Source organism: Equus quagga, chromosome 12 (assembly GCF_021613505.1).
Source record: "Equus quagga isolate Etosha38 chromosome 12, UCLA_HA_Equagga_1.0, whole genome shotgun sequence".
Taxonomy (NCBI): domain Eukaryota; kingdom Metazoa; phylum Chordata; class Mammalia; order Perissodactyla; family Equidae; genus Equus; species Equus quagga.
The window spans coordinates 93,864,790-93,888,455 of record NC_060278.1 but is presented as its reverse complement, the minus strand read 5'-3'; the positions used below and the strand labels follow the sequence as shown (position 1 = coordinate 93,888,455).

Sequence of the window (23,666 nt, the reverse complement as noted above, 5' to 3'; positions counted from 1 at the left end):
AGCCACAGGCTGGCTCCTCATCCCTCTTTTAGATTTGACCCCTACCTTAGCCACATCCTGATCTTTACCCTTAACTGTAGTCTGACACATAGACTAGTTTGCGAAGTGCACCCATTTCTGGTTTCTTAGACAGCATTGCAGCCCACTCTAGCCATAGCTTATGGTCCTAGCCTGGTCATAGGCTAGGGTCCTGGCGCTCATGCTATGGGTTTCCCGTGGGCATGAGATGGAGCAGTTGAGGCTATGGGGAGGTATAAAGGGATTCTTAGCCCACCAATGTTGACGCCCTTGAAACAGCGTGCCTTACAAGTGATGTGGCAATAATGACAATGCCTGGCATCAATTGGGCATGACTGCTTTTAAATAAGTCTATTATTTGGAGCTGGCCCGGTGGCACAGAGGTTATGTTCTCAACATTCCACTTCGGTGGCCTGGGGTTCACTGGTTCGGATCCCAGGTGTGGACATGGCACCACTTGGCAAGCCATGCTGTGGTAGGTGTCCCACATATAAAGTAGAGGAAGATGGGCACGGATGTTAGCTCAGGGCCAGTCTTCCTCAGCAAAAAAAAAAAGAGGAGGATGGGCAGCAGATGTTAGCTCAGGGCTAATCTTCCTCAAAAAAAGTGAATAAAAAAATAAATGTCTATTATGCTAAATTCTGAATGCATAAAAAAAACTTTAGTATGAAGGAGTTTTCTTACACCCAGAAGAGATTCACCATAAGGGTCTTACATAGCCACCTTTCCTACTGTGAGTAACATGACTGAATTAGAATTTGACTACAAAGAGCATTTGCTGTGTAAAACAAAGTCCACCTGGAAACACAGATTCCAGAGATGCGTGGGACCAAGCAGAATCAGCATTTGAGGAGCAATTTATTGGAGTGGCCAATGTGCTTTCAAACAATCAATTAAAGCTATTCCCATCTCACGGGGGTGCTAACCTCCATTTAAGGCTGAAAAAGAGGGCAACCTCTGTCGGCAGTATTTAGCAGTTTTCCTCTTATAGTCTGTGATGAAGTCAATTCCAACCTCTTAGGACTGGCTGGGTAATATTGAGGGAGTCTGGGATATTAGAAATCTGTATCTTCTTTACACTTAACTCAGTGCTTATTAAATGGTTTTCCCCAGCAAGGGTAGAGTTATCTTTGAAAAACCTGTGTCCCTGTAGTGTTTTCCAGCTACTTGACATTGACTCTGAGTTAAATCTTGGCTAAAAGCAATTACTGTCATATGATGAATTGAGGCAATTTATTTATTACTTGAGAAACATTCTAGGTGATGTCACTTAGAAGAATGATGGAATAATCCTTCTCAAGTACTCCATTATCAACCAGATCTAGCGAGGGAGGCACTGTTCTGAGGTGCGGGGGGGTCGTCAGTGATTTAAAAAATTAGTCATTGTGAGATCAAAGAAAGCATATTGGAAATAAAGCAGAAAAGAGTCACTCAAGCTTGAGCAAGACTTGTCTCCCTATGGAATTATAAGGGATACTTTGGTTGCTAAATATGAGGAAAGGTATTATACAGAAAGCCCAGAGATTAATAATAAAACTAAACTCAATGTATTAAGGGCTTGGAGATGGTGGCTGATATACAAGGAAAGTGAAAAGGATGAGGGGACTCAAGTTAAAAAGGTCAAGTTTAAATATCATTTGAGCAAAGTCTGTATAATTTGGCCCATATAACAAGATTCACATGACATGTTCATCAATCCCTTAGGTAGTGGAATATGATATGTCGGTGAGAGGGCAAGAGGGGAGATAATCTTCAAGACAAGCAGGTATAAAGTGGAATCGCATGGTACAGCAGGTGGCAGGCTCAGCAGGGACAGGACAAATACAAAGGCATTGTAATGTGGCTGGTCAAGATAAGACTCTAGATCCCCTAACTGCCGGTCTGCTTCTTTCTTCAAGATATTTGAAAAAAACAACCATTTCTCCCTGCTTAGCAACGTCTCCCCCTATTTACTAGAGAAGTGGCAGAGTATTATAGTGGTTTAAAAAGAATAAACTCTGTACGAGGGTTCAAATCCCATCTCTACCACTTGCTACTGTTCCTTAGTCTCTCTGAGCCTCAGTTTTCCCCATCTCTGAAATGGGTCTATTGATAGAACCTGCTTCATAGGGTTGCAGAGAGGATTAAAAGAGACAACATATGTGAAAGGCTAAATACAGCAGCCGGGCTTGTAGTAAAAGTTCTAAATATGCGTTACCTCTTTATTGTTGATACCATTACTGTTTCACATGCAGTCAGGTATCCTGACTCTTCTGTTGCCATCTTCTGTATACAACCCAGTTTAGCAGCTGGCAGTTCTGGAAGCCAGCCACAATTTCTCCATCTTGGCCTTGACGTTGCTGAAGTTAAGACATAGTACTGGACATTCCTCCTGGTTTACAAGTCCAGACAGCTCTCAAAAGTGGCAAAGATGCTAGGTGAACCTAGCATCACTTGTTTATAGGAAGCTCATGCTGGCCCTTGGCCTGTTTGGCCTCACATCCATCCTTCGCTCTTCCCCTGCTGTGCTGGGACGTGCAGGTGACCCCTGCAGGCTGTGTTTCCTGAAGCTCATGTCAACTGGCATCTGGGATTGGCCAATAGGAGACATGAATTGGAGAGCCAGAGGGAGGAGAAACCTTCCCCATCTTGTCCTCAGGCCCCTTCTTTGGCAGTGACTGTGTCTGCTCCATGGCTCCAAGTATCCGTGAGGTCTACCAGAATTCCAGATTCTGTTGGGTGACTTTGACCTCTGGGCTCCAATGACGCCACTACCGCCCCTTCGTCTCTCCAGTCTGAACTGGGTAATGGCTCCTGATGTTGCTACTCTCTGGATTGCCTCACCGTGCTCTCCTGATCCCTGTGTACCAATACTCTGATGAATTTGCTCCATTTTAAATGTTTGGAGCAGTTTCCCTTTTCCTGGTTGGATGCTGACTGATGTGGAGCCTGTGCTGGTTTCTAGTGATTATTCCCTCCTTTAGTAAGTGGTAAGGGGAAAAAAATCTGATTTAATCATCCCCTCTCTATATTTTTTCCTTTATCAACATCACACTTACTTGTGTGAAATATCTGGAATCCACAATTTTCCATTAAAAAAAAAGTCAGCAACAGCATTTGTTTCTCCCCAGGCTTCTCGCACCCCTCCTGTTCACTACAATTTCATTCCTCAAAGACTGCCAAAGTAGTTCATGATCACAATTACAAAAGCTCTCAATGCCTTGGGATGCAATTTGTAAAGTCTAGAGGCTTGAATCTAATGAAGTATCCAGATGCTCTCCTACCAACTTCTTTCCTATCTTGGACTTCAATTCTATCTTAAAAATAGCCTACCATTCTGAGAATTCACTTCCAGCAAAATCAAGGAGGGATATGGTGCATACCTGACTTTAGAAGAGCCAGAAAGTTGCCCAGCTTCCTCATCTTTTCCTTTTTGCCTCCTCTTGGCAACACCCACCATAATCAGAGATGCCTGAAATGCTTAAAACCTTCACTGGCATAGAGGTAGTGGCTCAGAGTCAGGATTTCAAAGGTTTTCCCTATTGGGCGCCAGATGCACACTAAGCCAAAGTAAAGACAACGAAACTCTTCAACAAAAGAAGTCATTAAGTAGATGGGGGTGAACTGCCAGCACAGTAAGATTTGAGGATAATATGCCCTTGGATAGCTAAGAGGCAACCATGTGTTTTAAAGAGTGTAGCTTTTAGAAATTGTGTCCCTGAGAGCCAGCTTCCTTTCTTTACCATCAGCAATGATCACCAGCAAGGGTTATATGCAGCTACTGGGATTTATTTGGTTTTATCAACTGCAATTAGTTGTTCTTTGTCTGCGACTTCTATTTTTGCTCCATATCTTTACAGGGGAATTTCTCTGAACTAAAGCTATAGAAGTGGGCCTGTAGCCAGTGGGAGCACTTTGAGAATGAATCATTAGTCCCTTGTTGCCAAATTATGTTATTGCTGGCCATTGAGTCATCCAGATGGAAGCCTGATACAGGCCTTGCCTAGAGGAGGAAAGTTAAGAGAATCACTCGGGGAGCTCTGCCTGCCTTCATCCTAAGGATTGGATGAACTCAGGCAGTAGGTTGCAAGGAGGCCTCACCCCAGCACCCATGGTGTACTCAGACTTTATAGACACTAAAGACCCTGCTGCCACCCTGGAACCAGTTCCAAGGTCATGCCATCATTATGCCACATGTGTGAGCAATTCCTCAGAGTTTATGATGCATTTTCACCCCCATTATTACACTTGATCCTTAGAAAATCCCTGTGAACTTGGCACTTACTCCCTATTTTACAAATGAGAAAATCAAATCATGTTGGGCTTGACACCTTTGTATAACTGGTCAAGGTCACATGACCAGTTAGTGATGGAGTCTGGATGCAAGCTCATATGTTTCTGATTCGAAACCCATTGCTTTTGATGGATCTCATAAAACCAAAGCACCTCAACATCAGAAGGGGTGTAAGCAGTCACGTAGTCGCTTCTGCTTGATGAGGACCACAGTAAGTTCCCAGATAGCACCTTTCATTGTTGGTAGCACATTCTCCTGCCTTTGTGGGTTACTTAGGGGTTGGGAGATAGGCCCCATGGGAGTCCATGGCTCTAAGGATGACAGGGAGGATTTCTCTCATGCAGAGCATGACTATCACTGGAATCAAGGGATGCTGAGTTGATGTAGGAGGCAGGGTCAATAGCAGAGAAGAAAGGTCGCATCCCATGAAAGTGAGAGATTGAGGACTTGGTTAAGCATCCAGGAAGCCCAGGAGGTGAGAAAAGGTGGAGACAGTGGTCAGATAAAACGGAGGGTAACTCTGAAACAGGGCTTGTGAATCGTGACTGCTTTCGTCTTCCTCTCTAGATCATAATGCTGCATCGAAAAGAGCCAACATTGTGCTTCTACCCACATTAAAACCTTTTCTTGTGTTGGTCCCTAATCTATCCTGTTACTTCTACTCACTGATATTACCTCTAATCTTTAAAATTAAAGGGACCAAATCTATTCCATCTTCCACAATGGCCTTTCAACTTTTTGAAGGCAAGATTTAACTTTCATCTGAATCTTCCCCTCTCAAGGTTGAAAAACCCTCATTCTGACTGCCACTCCTCCAAAGTCAATGACCCTGGGCTTTAATGTGCACCTGAATCACCTAGAGACCTTGTTAAAATGCAGGTGCTGACTCAGCAGATCTGGAGTGGGGCCAAAGATTCTGCATTTATAATGAGCTTACAGGTGATGCTGATGCTTCTGGTCATTGGACCACACTTTGACTGATAAGATTCTTGGCCTGTCTTCACCCTGGAGGTCCCTCCAGAAGGTAGGATACACAACTGGACAAGCCTCACCAGAGTGATCTGACTAGTGTAGAGTTGAGCAGAGCAGCATTGCCCGTGTTGGGTGTCAGGAGTCCCTGGCGAATATAAACTGGGATGGTCGTTTGGTAGCATGGGAGGAGATGGTAGGGGGATAGAACGTGGTGACTGGGCCTATGTATGGAGCAAATATTGAGGGAGGGGAGAAGACTTCAGGAGACCAAGAGCCATGCCTTGGGCACCAGTTTTCCATATGCAAGTGTGAGTAGGTAGTACATTGGACACCAGATGCGGACTCTGAGCTGGAGCTAAGAGGGGACGTAGCTTTCCTGGAACGAGTAGAGGGCAGGGAGGCAGAAACAGCTGCTTTGAGAGGACTGGCTCAGCCTTTGGGAGGGCTCAGAGCTTGCTTGGAGGGCACAGCTGGCTGAAGCATAAGGTCAGGCATGCAGCCTCATGCTGGAGACAGTAGTCTCCTGTCAGTGCAGGCTGAGTTCACAAGATTGTTTTTGATGACTACATCACACAGGGGACTCAAGTAGAGCCTTGAAGCTACTCCAATTGGATAAATTTGCCACCTGGTGCCTAGCTGCCAATTCAGATTTACGTGGACAATTCTCAGTTTGGTTTCCAGTGGAGGACAGAGATGAAGAGGATGCTTCTGAATCCCTCCCGCTTCTCTCAGTTCTCAGACTCCCAATCCCTGCTTAGTAGACAGAAGTCACCCAGGGCCAGAAACAGAGCTTTTTAGGGACTGATACAAAGTTTACTCTCATGGAAAATGTGGGCGTAGGGCCAAAGTAATGTGGCTACCATATGCTGAAGGACTGCCAGTCTCCCTTTCTGAAGAGTTCCCTTGGATTTCCAGCCAGTGAGTCAGATGGCCAGCCCTCTATGTGACCTAGTGCTGGCATTTCCTTAACTACTGCTCCATCAAGGACAGCTCATTGTAGTGATACGGAGATGAGCCCTGCACACAGAATCCCAGCTCTGAAACTCACATGGCCTTGGACAAGTCACTTCACCCTTTTGTGAAGTTTTCTAATCTATATAAAAGGGAAAATAAAACTAGCACCTTCTATGTCAAGTTTTGTGAAGATTAAATGACTTCATATATGAAAAGTGCTTAGCATATTGCTTGGCACTCAGTAATGGATCAGTACATTTAAGCTACATTTTTAAAAAGTACTAGTAATTGACCTTCTGTTTGATGAGGAGCTCAGTGCCTGCCTGAGACAGCCGACCACATTGCTAGGAGACCCCATCGTTAGCCAACCCCTCTGTGCTTTCCTGTAAGTCCTATCGCATGTTCTCATCTGTTCCATTGAGCACTTACAATCTGAGCCTCATGGATGCACTCCTGACTGCAACAGGAGCAAGACTAGCTCATCCTCTGTCTTTGTCCCTCTCATCTTCCTCTCAGATATAGGAGCCACATGTGAATGCTGTCTGGCCTTTGGTCCCAGAGCCATTTCCTTTCTACCAATGTCAGCTTTGAACACTGTCAGCACACTTCCTTTATGAACAGTGGCACAAATCCCAGCAGCCAGAGCAAATGCCCTTAAAGAGTGCTTAAGTGGAAGGTGGATGTGCCACAGCCCAGGGCATGTGCACTTTCTTGTATCTGGAGTCTGGGTGGACCAGCCAAGCATGTCTCCTCCTAACAACCTTAGTGTATAGAGTTTGTGATTTCAGCTCTGATGCCTCTTGGCTGAACTCATTGAATTTGTCTAAAGTGCTGTGCTCTGGCCTTTCAGATGGCCCCATGAATCAAGTATGTTTCATTGTTGGCTCATGGCCAGAACTGAATATGTTTCTGCTTAGAAACATCTTGAAATTTATTTGGGAAAGGTTTTCCAACATTCATCCAAGATCTTCACTTTCCTTTGGGTAGGCAGCTGGATTCTATCCCAGGAGCAGCATTGATTATCCCTTCTTTCTCTTAACACTCTCTCCTCTTAGCTCTAGGACGCTATACTCTCCAGGGTTTTTTTTCCTTACTTGTCTGGCCACTCCTTCTCAGTCTCCTATGCAGCTGTATCTTCCTCTACCCACTAAGTAAATACTGCAGGCTCTCAAGTCTCTGTCTAAGCCCACTTCTTCTTCCCTCTTTATTCTCTCCCTGGATGACTTCATCAACCCCCATCCATCAGATACCATCTGTGTGCACATGACTCACACATTTTTACCTCCAGTTCAGACCTCTTTTCAGAGCTCCACACCTGCATTTTATTTATTTTTGTGTGTGTGTGAGGAAGATTGGCCTTGAGCTAACATCTGTTGCCAATCTTCCTCTTTTGGCTTGAGGAAGATTGTCACTGAGCTAACATGTATGCCAATCTTCTTCTATTTTGTGTGGGATGCCACCACAGCATGGCTTGATAAGTGGTGCTAGGTCCACGCCCAGGATCCTAACCTGCGAACCCTGGGCCGCTGAAGTGGAGCACGTGAACTTAACCACTACACCACTAGGCCAGCCCCAGACCTGCATTTTTAACTGCCTACTTCTCTAGAGTATCTCTCAAGCTCAAATTGCCCCAAACACACATATCTTCCCTCTAAAGCTGTTCTTTTTCAATTGTTTCTTGAACCTCTAAACAGCACCATCATCCACCTTGCTATGAAAACCAAAGACTTGTAGTCACAAGTTATTCCTTGTATTCAATCCATCAATAGGTTTTATTTATATTTATTTCAAGTAGTTATCTCTTTTATTGCATCTTTCTGTCTCTATTGCCATCACCTAAGTCCAAGCAACTATCATCTCCCACCTGGGTGCCTGCAATGGTTTCAAAATTCATCTCTCCAATCCACTTTGGCTCCATATTGAAGCTGGAATGATCTGTTGGAAATACAAATCTGACCATATCATTGCTCTATGAGCAACACTTAGATGACTCCCTATGTTTCTTGGGGTAAAGAACAAAAACTCTCATATCTTGGCCTATAATGTCCTGCATGGAATGGCCCCTGCTGCCCTCTCCAGCTTCTCTCACCGTGCTCTCCCTGCTTTCTCATTCTCCTTACTCCACATTTCTTTCATTTCTTGAATGCACCAGGCCCCTTGCCCCCAGCAGATAGCCTTAGCCAGTGCTCTTTCCTCTGCTGCTTCCATATAGCCCTCTCATGCTCTCTTTGCCTAGTTATACCCTGTCCTCCCTTGAAACTCACTCTACTAGCCGCTTCCTCCTGGAAGTGATTCACTTCCCTATTATGCACTTTCCAAGTGGCATACACCTCTCTGTTCTCATCCTTAACAGAGTTGAAAGCTTACTATTACTGATTGTTGGTTCATTAATCCTGTCCCCTGAGCACCACCCCCGCTAATTGTAGGCTCTTTGAGGGCAGGAACTGTGCCTGTTTGCTCACCACTGTATCACCAAGTGCCTGGCATCTCGTGGGTGCTTGTGACTATTTATTGAAGGAATGAAGTGTGAATCTCATTAGATCAAGCTAATAACAGTGTTCCTACGGTAATAAGATCCTCTTCAGAGCTCCTTTGCTTTTGTACCCCAGTCTCTAGAATGAGATCTCATAGCAGGCGTTAAGTAAATTCAGCTATACCAATGAGTGAGTGCTCCCGAGCCAACACTTCCTCCAAATCTGAGTAAAAAGCCTCTGGCACTATTGATGAAATTATGGTCTGAGGTGTTCAGCTTACTTTATGCTTGGTGTGCAGTGGACTCACCATATCTCAGAAATCATGTCTCCAGACTGGGAAATGGGGGCCATGTGGGCCACTACTGGAAACCAGCTTCTTCTCTGGAATGTGAGATCAGCTCTGCTGAAGAGGTGGTTGGCTCACTCCTCCAGGACCTCTCTGGGCTGTAGATAAGCAGAGCTTGCTCGGACAGCTCTGAGATTGGATGAGCTGGTCTTTCTTTTAGCTGGCGAGGGGAACTGAATAAAATCCCTCGTCCGTAAGTCCTTCCAGGAGAAGGAGCTCTGATCCCCTAGACAGCATAGTTGGCACACAGCACATGGATGCTCGGTAACAAATGAATTAATGAATAAACGAAGCAAAATCTGTGGTTTGCTCACCTTTATATAACTTAATAATCATCTGTTAACCAACAATCACAAGGAGGGAGGCCTATGCTAATAATTGGCATTAGAGAAATGCGTAGGATACACTTCTTGTTCTTGAAGACTTGCCTTCTCACTCAGGAGACTTGGCTAAGTGAACCCAGCTTGTCTAAGTTACAAGAGAGTTTCAGGAAAGTGCTCTGATAGAGGAGGCACTTGACACTCTTAAACAAGAAGAGGGGATACATCATTGTGCTGGAGGGCTGTTCTTAAACATCAGTGAGTTTGGGAAATGAGAATCATGGCTTATGGTTTTAGCATCCCTTCAAATAAGCTGAGTTCTGTGAACACATGGCTGAAAAAAGAGAAACTCAGTTTGGTTCTATGAGAACAAATGTGTGTGGGCAGAGATGTCATCCCTTCAGCTAAACATTGAACAACCACAAGCATTAAAGGAACACCTATTAAGAGCCAGGCTCTGTGCTAACATGCTGAAACAAAGATAAAGGAAGCATAATCTCACCCCTAAGGAACCTGCAGACCACTGAAGGAGACAAATGGGGAAACAAATAACTAATAATATCAGTACATCGAGGTATGTACCAAGTGTTACAGAGTCTTATCGGAATTTAGAGAAGAGAGAGCAGCTCTCCCAGAGGCACAGGCAACCAGAGAAGATGTGATCTCTGATGAAGTATGAGCTGGTGCTGATGTGGTAGAAAAGTAAGGATGAGTTAGGAAAAAGTTCTTTGGATTTAAGCTGTCTCACATAAACATGGCACTACTGGGAATATGAAGAGCAGCAGGAAGAAATTCACTTAGGGTGCTAGTGACCCCTGGACCATTCTCCAGAAGTGTTCACATAGGTGTCTGGAGTGAGAAGTCCCCTTTGATCCCTGGTACCTTGCATGAAGAGGTAGGGCATAGGCATTCTTGGGCTGCTTACTTTTGCTGTGGCGTTAGCGAGCTCGTTGTTTGGGGGGAGGAGGATTGAGGGACTAGAGGACTCGAAAGTTGAATCTGTGGTTTCTGATTACGGAGGCCTAGACTTAGAAAACCTGTGGAATCCAGACCCTGACCTTTGTCAGCCACGTGACTGTTAGCAACTTCCCTTGGCTTTCTCATCTATCAAATGGGAGAATCAGTATCTACTTTTTGGAATGTTTGTGAGGACTGACCAAGCTGGATCCATGAAGTGGCCCAGCACGGGGCTGAGGGTGTCCTAAGTGCCCAGTTCCCTGCCTTCCTCTACCTGGAACTGAGTCAGTGAGTTAGTTCCCAGCAGAGCACGCAGCATCAGCATTAAATTCTAAAAATGGGGTTAGTCATATATAAGTGTCTTCTGAACCCAAGGCAATTCCTTTAATACAGTAAATTTCTACCCCATTATATGTTTCATATAAGGCATGAAACAAAAACTTTTTGTTTTTATCTTTTAAAATCCAGTGATTTTAATTGTGTTAACATAAACATGTTGTTTTCACTATTTACCTGAAAGAATAAAGCAGGGTTTGGAATAATTCCATGAACCCAAGAATCAAGCTGTAGTTCCATGGTTTGATCCTAGAGACAAAGCAATGTGAGGGATAAAGCCTTCCAGTTCATCTCACTGCAGGATAAGGATGCCCCAACACAGCAGTTGTGTAATCTTGGGTACCTCACTTTCTCTGCACCTCAATTTCTTCATCTGCCACAGCCCCACAAGGGATTAATTCTCGAAAGGATTAACTGGGACAATGTGTATAATGCCCTTAGCACAGTGCCTGGCACATAGTTAGCACTCAATAAATAGAAACCGTTGCCATTACGATTATTGTCTCACACCGTGTGAGCCTTTTCAACATCTTTCTCCTTCTCCTTTCCCCTCCAAGGTGCCTCCACCCAGAATTCTAACACCGTGGAGCCAGAGAAGCAGGTAGACAACACTGTGAAGATGGCCGGCGTGATCGCTGGTCTCCTCATGTTCATCATCATTCTCCTGGGCGTGATGCTCACCATCAAAAGGAGGTGAGTCTCTGTTGCCGCCCTGCAGACTCTGCAAACCCCAGTTTGGCCCAACGCTGGTGTGTGGCCAAGTCCTTGCTCTGTTGATCACTTCCAAGCAGAGACCTCCGGATGTGATTGTGGAGGTCCTGAAATACAAGGGTCAATTGTGGCTCATTGTGTTGGTGTCTGAAGGCTGTGTACTGCCTGCGTGGTGAGTGGCCCTGAGATGGCGAGGTTCTTATGGGGCCAGTGATCCGTATGGTTGGGTCACCTTGATGTTCCATAGGATCCCATGTATCATGAGTCTTCTCAGAGTTAGCTGCTCTGTTGTGATTGGTCATGTCATCAAGATTACTGGGGAACCCCAAGAACACAGATGAGCCCAGAAATATAGATGCAGCAAAGTAATGCTTCACCCTTCTCACCTCCATTTATCCTTGATTTCCCTTTGGTCAAGCAGCAGCATCCCAGGCTGCCCCCTGCATGACAGGGATAAAGCCTCCAATGCTGTGATAGTCCCTAGGGAAGGCTCCTTCCTACTCCACATCCCACAAAACCTTCCCAGCTGGATTATTGCTGCTTGTTACCTCTCCACAGGATGTCTCCCTGGGCACCTCTGGTCAACTAACACAGTTTCCTCATATTGCATGTGTTTCCTCTAGACTGCATTGCTCTTGAAAGCCAGGGTGCAGATTCCTTCCTTATCCCCAAGATTCCCTACACTGCCATCTTCTGTTTATCAGGCATTCACGAGGCTTAAGGATAACACAAGGGAATTGCAGAGAGGGAAAGGAAATATTCATCTAGGAAAGCTGATGAATATCGGCTATCGCTGACCCTAGGTTATTCCTCTAAATGGAAAGTCCTACTGCCCACCTCTCCTTAGCTCCTGGGCTGCCACCATGTTTCCATGCCTGCTGCCCACCTCCATGTCTTCTCAATTTCAATGCCAGGGCCCCAGTCTTGGTCTCCACCTTCCCACTCCTCAGTCTGCCAGTGCAAACAAAACATCTATCCACATTACATTAATATGTGCTGCAACATGCCCTGCCCTCAAGGAAAAGAGCCTAGAGCATTATTAGACCAACTACTCAAGACCTCAGCCTGAAGCTCTGGGTTTAGTTACTCACAGAGTTCAGGACCAGCCCAATAACAAGGACCAGGGACTTGCCTCCAACTGTAGGATGAAAAGTACTCGTGAAATTTGTTCCCTACTAGAACAAAGGGACAGAATGCCTCAAAGACAAATTTCAGCTTCTACCTAGGGAGACACATGAATATAAATGCACAAAGTTAAAAAAAAAAAAAAAAACACCAAGAAACAATGTCCTCATTTCCAGACATCAGTGAGTCAGAAATACTGAGGTTCCCACTACACAAGCAGTCAGCCTTCTCTTAGCCATTTGGGCACCAGAATGTCTCTGTGTCTCTCATCTCTCTCTTCTGAATCAACCAGTCCTCTCTCTGGCCAGACCTTGTCCTTTCTTGACATCTCTGGTCTAACAGGATCACTCCTTTCCTCAGGCTCTCAGCAGAAAGACTAAAGAGTTAAACTTCTCATCTAGCTACTGATTTTCTGTTTGAAGTGTCTAGGAGGAAGGGAAGGTACTATGTTAACACTGGGAATCAAGAGCCCCCAAGGGGTTAAGGACAGCATTGCGTTGTCATATCATCATTTTCATCCATAAAACAAGACCAAAGTTTATGTCTCAGTGACAACTCAGCTGCTGTTAGATGAAGTGGAACATAAGATTTGATTTCTCTGGGTGCAGTAAGCACATTGCCCATCTAAGATCAAGTTTCTTAGAGTCACAGATAGATCGGAGGCATAGGTGAGTTTGAGACTGCCTACCTGGAAAAAGTAACCAATTTAATAGAATTGCATTCCTCTTTGATAGGCCTGAAATGTTCTCATTCTTTGCCACTGATTTGTAAGTCAGATATGCTCTTCCAATTTTCCTCTTTCTAAAGCCTGGCTTAAGCCACAGCACTATTGTCTGTGAGCTTGCAAAGAAATTTCACTTCCTTCCCAACAGCTATTTCTAAAATGTGTGACTTTTCAAGAGGGAGGAAAGGGCTTTTTTTTTTTTCTATTTCCAAGGTGGGAGCAAGTGTAAAGTGAGTCCTTGGTGTGGTTTTAGCCTCTTACGTGTATTTTCATCATCTTTCAACTCTATCAAAATCATCCATCAGACCCAACCAATAGTCATCACATGACCACCATTTCTCCTCGAGAGGCAAAACTCAGTGTTGGGGTGGTGGAGGCGGGTGGGGGGCGGGGGGGGAGCTGCTGATCAGTGTTTGCATATACAGTATCTTTTGAAGGAAATAAGACATTTTGCTGACCTAGTTGATAATGATAATTGAGAGTAATAATTTACAGTTGGGTATAGAGGAAGGAAAGGAGAGAAGAGGAGGGGAGAGGACAAGTGAGAAGAGAAGAGGAGAAAGGGGGAGAAAGAGAGAAATTAAACATAAGCCTGCACTCTTTCCACTAACCTACAATGTCTTCTGATGTCTAGAGATGCCCCCAAAGGGCAGTGAAGGGCTTGGTGAAGTCCTTTACTTCTTCTCACCCCAATCGCATATATAAATGTGGGGAAAAGTTCATTGGTCAGTTGATTCTTTCTCTAACTTACTGCCACAATGTTGTCCACAGCTACCTAAAATGAAGAAGTATTAAAGGAAAAGAAACCCCCAAATAATAGGCAAATCATCACAACTCACGATCCTGGTGTCAGCATCTCTTCAGTGTCCCAGTCAGGACTTAGAGTTAGTTCCTGGATCCAGGAGCTTTCAGAAGTAAAACGCCAGCCACATGCCCCCCAACCCGGGCTTGAGCTGGTTTTTCCCCTAACCTCCATGAGCATGGGTATGGTGGCTCTCTGTCCTCTCTGTTCCTGATGGATTCAACCGGCTCAAAGTCTTCCCCAAAGCTGCGGCCAAATGTTTCTAATACACGTAAGATGTCCCTAGCTTCTCCCCTTCAAGTGTTCTCATCATTAGCCTTAGGGCTTCCTTGTCACTCTCCAAAGACAGTCTTTCTCTTGCTGTTAGGTGTTTTGTTTTGTAATACTGAACTATAAAGCAGGCAGAGAATGGGCTAGAGGTACAGAAAACCAAGGGAAGGGCTTAATGAAAGAAGCTAAATCAGTTTACAGTCAGAAGACTGGGAAGGAAAAGAGAGAGAAGAGACAGAAAAAAATCAACAAAGCCTGAGGGATGTTCTGTTGTTGCTGCTAGGATGTTTTGTAATAGGTGGAGGGGAGCTTGAGAAATGAAAGATTACAGAAAGGGGTATGATATGTTGGTGGGCAATTCAAACAAGATTCCTTCACAGTTCGTAAAAGATGTAAGGTTAGAATTCTTTTTGAAGTACCCTTGGCTGTTTGGACTGGGCTTCTTTGAATGCAGGACCATACAGAATCAGGGCTACATGGAGATACAGAGGATTACATGAGCATTATAAGAAGGGAACCTAGTGCCCCTCCCTGACAGAGTAAAATCAGTGTGGTTTTAGCCAAACTCACTGCAAAATATTCATCCTTATGCTGTCACTAGATAATGGCTCCATCTTTTTCTCCTGGCTCTGTTGATCACATCTAGACCTCGGAATGTTCTAGAATGGGTTCCTGCATTCCATTATGTAATAGAACATACTTCCTTTTCATGAGCACCCTGTCAGTCTTGAAATAGAGAGATACTTGCATCACCAACTCTGCATTGCAGTCCTGGTCATCGTCTCTGGTCTCCTCCCTTTAGAATTGCTGGACATCCTCTCCCAAAGGAATGGGCAGTCAAGGGATTGCTAAGCCACCCCTGTGTCCCTTGGCTTAATACTCTTGGGCACTTGGTGCCTGCAGTGCAAACTAAGGTGGGGAGCTCAAGCCTTAGTGCCTTAACCAGTGTATCCTGATGTTTGACAGTGTTTATTGGCCACTCACATGTGAGAAGTTCTGCAGTTTCATGTTTGTTTGTGGGATGTGGACATATGTGCATATGCCCACAAGCTTCATATAGTCCAATTTATCCCATAGGACACACTTCTGGGAGTCTGAGCATGGTCTTTCAAGGCTTAAGGCGTAGCCGTGCACTTGTGCATGGGGAAACACTGGAGCCAGGTTAAGCAGGATCCTTTGGTAGATCTGCAGCCCAAGAGTTGTCTGGATCTTAGATTAATCTCTTCTTCCTTCTTACTTTTCAAGTGAGAACTGGGCAACTTTTAGGGAGATATTTTCAAAGTTAGTTACTATGCATGGTTCCAGCCACCCCCATCTCCTCTCCTCCTCCCTCTCTGCCCAGGTCTTCCTGGTCCAGCTTGAACTTTCTGCCAACCAGGCCTTGTCTGTCCAAATAGTAACTTTTCCAAGAATGTATTTGGAGTGTCTTGAGTTGGAGATATGAGAATCTACTTTAAGATAACTCTGCATCTCTGGCTATACTTTGATTCTCTGTGATTTGTGCCTGCCCTCTGGTAGCTCCCAGTCTAATGGGTACAGATGTCTTGTAGCTATGGACTGGAAAGCAGAAACCTCGATCCAAATCTCTACAGCCCCATTTATTTACTGTTCACCTTGAAGAAGCACCTTAACAAAGCTCCGCCTTTGCTTTCTCAACTGTGAGATGCAGCCAATCTCCTGGGGCTATTCTGAAGGTCAAATGAGCTAATGGTTGGGACAGGCTTTATTTCCTGTACCTGCCTAAAGGCTTATAATGCACAATGTCTACAGGGACATTCATCTCACATATGACTATCAACTGTACCAAGCTGGCTCCAAACCCATCACTAATATGCTAAAGGCAGTGCTGCAATCAATACGCACACTCTGACCTAACAAATTTGTCCATTTTCTATTTAAATTGCTGCTGTATTCTTATTTTAATCCTATGAATAATCATAGTAGGGTAGGACTCTTGATGCTACTGTTTTTTTGAGAGAACTCAGGTTCAAAAAGGTTATATGAGTTGGCTATGGTCTTGGGCAGAGTTGAAATGCAAACCCAGGCTCTGTGACTCCAAACCTTATGCTGTTAACATCTATTCTATCAGTCCATGGAGACTGGTAGAAAATAAGTGAATCCTGGAACAGGAAACAGGTGACCCAGGATCAGATATCATTTTCTACTATTCTCTGCCTTTGTGTATACTGTTTCCCTGAATCAAATGTCCAGACATTTCTCTTCACCTACAAGGCTCCTATTACTCTCTAACCCTCAGCCCAAGTTCTTCCAAGTGGGACTCCCGAGCATTGCCTCCTCCATAAAGTCTTCCCACAAGCCCCCCACCCCAGGAAGATCCGACGACACTTCCCTGCATGCAGCCACTGCTCCATATGCACAGGTCTACATGGTGGTTGTAGTTTTGCTGGCCTGAAGATGGAAAGGGGTTGGGAGGGCAGGGTCTTCTGCTTTAGCCCTCTTTCGCCAGAGCTCCAGTGCCCTGTATCATCTGCCCCTGGACATCTACCTTGAAAATCCCTCAAGGTTTTTATGGTCAAACCAAAATCATCACCTACCCACCAACCTAATCCTGTGTCCCCATCTTAGTGACAGGCATTACCTCACATTCCATCAGCCAAACCCATGGAATTCCATCACCAAATACTTCTGAATCTGCATCTTTACGTTCTCCTGGTCACATTCTCTCTTCTCTCTCTCCACTGCCTCTTCCCTGGTGCAGGCCTCTATAGCTCTATTTTATGAGTCTCCTCCTCAGCCTCCCTGCCTCTGGCCCCACCACTCCAACCCATCCTCCACACTGTAGCCAAAGTGATGTTTCAAAAATGAAACTTGTACTCCCAAACTTGCTGTCCAAAATGTTTCAGTGGCTTCTGTTCCCCTATAACAGCCATTCATGGGGTGGAGATGAAGGGAGAAGCGTGTTTAAGTCATCTGAACTGCTTTGTCAAGTTATGCTGTCCCCCTGCTCACAGTGATTCTGGCAGATTTCCGAAAATCTTACCCCACTCTTATACCTTTCCTTGTGAAGTTTCCTCCTCACTCAATACCTGTGTTCCTCGGTTCCATGTGACCAGATATTTCTCGTGTTTAATGTCTAATTCAAAAGCCACTTTCTCCAATAAACCTTTCCTGACCTCCAATCTAGATGCAGTCTCTTCACCCTCTTGATCCATTCCATGAAGATCCATGTTATGTTCTGTCTTATACTTGTCATTTATGGTCACATCTTATCTTCTCCACTGGACCATCAGCTGCCTTTTCTGATTCATCCTTATCATAAATGTGCCTTGCAGATACTGGGGATTCCCTAAAAAATGTGTTGAATGGAGGAGCCCAGTGAAATTAGAACAGGTGGGACATAGAATTGACATTCTATCTCTTGGGCAAGAAAGCTTCACTCAGAACACAGACCCAAATGTCAACATTGAGCATCAAGGGTAAACCCAGTCTTGTGGTGGGGTGTGGTAAGGTTGGAAAGACAGTATGTGAAACATGTATCATGGTCTGAGCCTTGAGGGCACACATCAGGAAAAATCGTAGTGAGACAATAGGGAAAACTAACTACTGGGTGAGCCAAAAGAGGCATCACCACTATTAGACTAGATTAGAGTATGCTACAAATCACAAAACTCCTGAAACATGTACAATTTAAGGAAATTGCCTCGAATCACATAACTAATAAGTGGCAGAGCAGGGTCTCAGACTTGGCCAATCTAATAATGGAGTCCACACTCTTAAACACCACCTAACCTGCACGAAATATAAAAAAGGACTTGCTGAGGTGCCAAATCATGTGACATAATTCTGAGTGGTTCATTGAGGTGGGAAAGGAGCTCAAGTGAAATGTGTCATCTTGTTTTGTTCACCCCATTCTAAACTGCTCCTTACTCCACACCCTGAGAAGTGAATCCTTCTTCTGTTTGCGCTCACTTGGGTAGCCACTCATGCTAGAACCTTGGAAGTTCTCTTCAGTGTGCTCGCATTTAATCACCTATCGATTTTGTGTCTTAACTACCTTTCATATTCACCTCTGATCCTTCCCCATGGCCATTGCAAGATAGGTCCCCAACATCTCTTGCTTTGATCCTTGCAGTAGCTTTCTTTCATGACCCCAATCCCTCTTCCCTCCAATTTTCTTCTTATACTCTTGATGGAATCATCCATCGAGAAAAATATTTGGCCGCTTGGCCCCCTGTGTTCTCCCTGTGACCTATGGTATTGAGACTAAGCTCCTTAAGCACTTTAGCAACTAGGCCCTGTCAACATCTTGATATTCCCACCTTCCCAACCCATGCACCCATTCCATAAACACAGTTCCATCTGACTGGAAATGCCCTTCCTCCTACTTTATCTAGATACTCCTTGACTTGATGACTCAGGTCTCATAGTCCCTAGACCACCTTACCTGTTTCCCCTCCCCACCTTTACTCCTGGATATAGTCCCACAGCTCCATGTGTTGCTGCATCATACCATTTATCACTCCAGAAGACAATATAATTTAGTGGTTGTTAATGCAGGCTCTTAAAGTTAGACTACTTGGATTCTAATCCCTGCCATGCTACTTACCAACTATATAAACTTGGGCATGTTAGTTAACCTCTGTGAGCTTCACTGTCCTCATCTGTAAAACAGGGATAATAATGCCTTATAGTGAGGATTAAATAAAATAGTCCATATAATGCACTGAAAAGAGTACTTGGCACATAAGTGACCTCCTACTATTTAAGTGGTAGCTATTGTTATCATCTGTTTTATGTTTCTTGTCTGGCTTTCCCATCAGACATATGGACTGAATCAAGATCTCATTTGTCTTTCTATCTCTGAGCATAGACAGGCATATAGTAGGCCTTTGAGAATTTTTGCTGAATTAATGATGCAAAGATGGATGAGTAGATGATGGATAGATTGTTGGATGAATAGGTAGATGAGTGGATGGATGAATAGATGAATGTGCAGGTTTATGGGCTAGATGGATAGGTGGATAGATAGACTGTTAGGTGAGTGCATGGATGGATGATTGGAGGGAGGGGTGGGTGGATGGATGGGTGGATAGATGGATGGATGGTTGGATGGATGGATGGATGGATGGATGGGCGGCTGGATGGATGGGTGGTTGGATGGATAGATCTATGGATGGATAGACGGGTGGATGGTTGGGTTTATGAGCTAGATGGATGGACAGTCAAATGGATGGTTAGGTAGACAACTTAGTCCTGTTGAAATAGTATGGAACAAAAGGAAGCTGTGCCTCAAGTTAATCTTGTTAGCCAGCCAAGAAGATTCACAGTATGCGATTTATTAAGTTTGGGGTTGTTTTTTTCTAAGCACAGCTGTCTTCCTGCTCAAGATTTTTGGTCTCAGGCAATCTGTTACTTGCAATATCACTGTATCCTTGTAAATTTAGACCTTCAGTAAATCTTCAAGCCTTAGAGAAAACACAATATATACTGTGTTTTGGTCACAGGATAAAGAACTGTAATCCTTGCCCTGGAACACTTTGCAATTTAATTGGGAAAAGATACTCAATTAACAGAAGCTTCTCAGTTGCCGTCATTCTGGAGTTGCCTTGAAGCTGGGTCAGGGAGAGCACTGGCTCTGGTGACGTCCAGGATAACTCAGAAAAGCTATTTGGAAGAGGTTGTTTGAAGGTTAAGGAAGCATTTGTCATGAGGAGGTGGCCCAGGCAGAGGTGGATCCTGAAGGTTGAGAGCAGAAAAGCCAGAGGGTACAGAATGTTGAGTGCAACCTGAAGCCCAAGAGTGCAGCCTTGGGCTGCTGACAGTGAGGAAATCCTGGCTCAGGATAGAGACCTTGCAGTTGGCCCAAAAATACACAAAACATTAGACTTCGTTAGGAGTAACATCTTAGATGCTCAGATTCCTCAACAAACATGAGAAGAATACTGCCTGCTCCATGGGATTGTGGGGAGGATTAAAAAAGATAAGGCATGTGGCGTCTCGGTGCCTGACCCAGTGTATTGCTCAGCATACATCTGTTTTCTTCCTTCCTCGAAGGCACGACAGGCTGGTGGTCAAGAAAATGAGCTTTACTGCCATGTTGCTATCAAATCCGGTTATTAGCTTTGTGGTCTTAGGCAAGTTACTTAAGCTTTTGTTGCCTCTGTTTCCTCATCTGTAAAGTGGGGATGATAATAATACCTATCTGTCAGGGTGGTTGTGAGGAACACATGAGTTGATGTATGATGAGAGCCTAGAACAATGCCTGGCACATAGTAAGTGCTACATAAGTATTTATTCTTGTTTTATAACTATTTTTAATATTCCTAAAGAGGTGAACACTTTGTTCCTGGTCACCAGAGTGAGAAGCAGCAAACATTGTATCTGAGAATGAGTTGGGGACATAAACTCCCCTTTACTGAGCCTGACTGTATTTCAGGTGTTTAGATTAATATAATCTAATATTAATTTAGATTAATATAATTTACTTAAAATACTTTATATATTAAATGTCATATATAATTTGAATATAACTAGGTTGATATAATCTAATGTTAATGCCCACAATGACTCTTGGGAATAGGTAATTATTGCCCTCTACCTTGAGACGGAGAAACTGAGACTCAGAGACCGTTAGTGATTTGCTCAGGGCCATGCAGTTAGTAAGTGCTGGAGCTGGGAGGCTAAGAGTTATCATTTTCCCGCTCCTCACAGCTGTTTAAGCTGGTGGTTGTCTATGCCATTCGCGTTGGTACATGGGTCAGGAAACAGAGGTCCAGGGTAAGGAATTAACTTGCGCAAGATGTTATAATGAACAGGTAAAGAGCTAGGATCAGAGCTGTGGCCTCTCAATTCTCAGCCTGGTGTTCTTGAGAATATGGAGAACATAGGTGCATCTGTAAGTCTTCATCAAATGGATCTTCTGCTGTCTGCCCCTGAGAAATCACATTTTCAGGCACTGGACCACAGAGCCAGCAATGAAGAAGAATGTTCTCCTCACAGCACCAACTTGTATGGTTGGAGAAAGGGATTTGATGACTTGCCTGAGCTCTTCCAATTCGCACCCATCAAGCTGGGAGTTCTTCACCCTTTTCATCATCTAGGGTTACTGTTCATTTGGCCCAAGATATTGAACAGTTTTGTGAGTGAGCAGATCTTGCTGCACTTGCTTATTTTCCTCAACCCAGCCTCCCAAGGAGGCACGGGACTTCCCTTCTGCTGTGGTTTCTTAGCTCTCAGGGCCACTTTCCTTCTGTTGGACTCTCCTGATAAATGAGAGAAAGCTTAGAGATGGCCTTGCCTTGGGGGGTTTGGCCAGTTCCTACTGAAGAAGGGAAAATTTGGGGCTCTGAGGACATGTTCCCACTCTGAAGATATAAAGACAGCATCTTCCTGTGCCAAGCAAAGTGGATAATGGCTGCAATTAACCAAATAACTCAAGAGAGAAGGAAATTATTCTTGCCTACTCAAGTGGATATTTGGGGACCTGAATTATTAAGAAATTTTTCTCATTCCACAAATGTATCGGTTATTGTCAGTGTAGCTAAGTCTGTAAAATAAAAGCATTCCTATTTATTTTCCTACAAAATACAAAAAAATATAACCAAGGGAATATCATGAACTTATTTGAGTTTTTTATTGTTTAAAAGCCAAGAGCTGGAAGGGACCTTGGAAAGAGATGGTAGGCAGTGATTTTTCAAACTTTCTTTTGGAGACTGGAATTCTTAGTCATGTAAAATCTTAAATGAAACTTCAATTTATAAAATAAATAGAAGCTCTGGCTTTGGTGGTAGCAGGGGGAGGGACCAGTAGCGCTATCTGCTTGGTATCCCCCCCTCCTCATTACAATGAGGCTGCTCCACAGAACCTCCGGGATCTTGAAAACTACTGATCTAGGTCAACTCATCTAAGGATCAGATAAGGAAACAAAGACACAGAGAGTTTATGCAAGTTGTACTCTGTTCAAATTGAAGATTGGAATTCCTCTGTCTTAGTGCAAAGCTCTTTCATGATGAAATTTGAATTTTGTTCTGGTTGTCTATTGATATGTAATCTACTCCCTGAAATTTAGTGGCTTAAAAATAAGATTTAAAATTTAGTGAGTTATTTTTCTCATGAATCTGACCTTTGGTTAGGGCTTGAAGGGAATGAATTGTTTCTTTTCCATGATATCAAGAGTCTCAGTTGGTATAATGTAACTTGCTAGGACTGGAACAGCTGGGTGCTGACTGAATGTCTTTTTCTCCTCATGCAGTCTTAGGGCCTCTCTATGTGGCCTCTGCACATAGTCTCTCCAGCATGGCAACCTCAGGATGCTTAGACTTCTTACATGGAGACTCAAGTTTCCAAGTGAGAGTTCCAAAGACCCAGACAGAGCTGCAAGGCTTCTTTTTGACCTAGAAAGTCCCAGAATGTAACTCCTACCACATTCTATTGGTCACATAGGGCCAATCCTGATTCAGTGTAGGAGACCACTACACATGGGCATAAATACTGGGAAGTGTGGATCATTGGGAAGCCATCTTGGATGCCGGATACATGATTTCCTTGCTTTTGGCATGAACTTGCTAAATAGATTATGATGTGATTTGACCTGAAACAGAGAAGATAGAAGTCATTATGGTTTTTCTTAGATCACAGAAACATTGTCATGTGGAAGAGTGGTAGACGAGCTCTAGAAGGCCACAGAAATCTAACCCACAACCGAAAAGTCATAATTACAAGGAAGCTAGTTCTAGTTGACCAAAAGAAAGAACTTTCAGACAACTAAAACAGCCAACATGAAAGTGGCTTACTCTGTATGAGTAGTGAGTTTCTCCATCGTAGGAGTGGTCTCTCCCATTTCTTTTACCACTGAAAGTATCTGATTCTCAGCAAAGATGATTAGTATAGAAACTTGCATCTCCTTGAGCTTAGGGATGCTGAAATACTGTGTGCATTTCTAAGAATCAAGATTTCATATAAATCTAATTCTTGTTTGTTTGTCTTTTCTTTTTCCCCCTTTTTGGACATTTCCTTCATCTGACTGCCCATCAATATATAGAAGAAATGCTTATTCCTACTCCTATTACTTGTAAGTATCGACCCGGGGTAACTTTCCTTCGTGCCCTGTAAGGGAACCTGTAGCATGCATTTCCTGCACCAACCAAGTGTCTGTTGGTTTCTCATACTCACTTCTGTCTAAGTCATCTGTAGCCCCAAAGTTTTTATTTTGCATAGATGTTTTTCACTTGAAAATGCCCTGTCATTGTTCGTGTCTGTTATGTTTCTGCCATCTTGGATTTTCCCCCTATTTTTGGAGATGTGAAGGGCTGTTTCTCCTTTGTCAGTGTAAATTTCTAGTTAAAAATCCCTGAATTCCAGCAAGAGGTCCACCTAATTCTCCTGCAGGACTTGCACACATAGAATAGAATCACCGATCTCAGC

At 44.0% G+C, this 23,666-nt stretch overlaps 1 protein-coding gene across 1 annotated transcript in view; it reads left to right on the top strand.

Annotated features, from left to right (window-relative positions):
* PTPRT (protein tyrosine phosphatase receptor type T) overlaps positions 1-23,666 on the top strand; it is a 1,006,957-nt gene that overhangs the window by 844,724 nt on the left and 138,567 nt on the right. Inside the window, exon 14 of the mRNA XM_046677949.1 lies at positions 11,208-11,343. Coding sequence (XP_046533905.1) covers positions 11,208-11,343 — 136 coding nt within the window. The remainder of the gene's footprint in view (positions 1-11,207; positions 11,344-23,666) is intronic.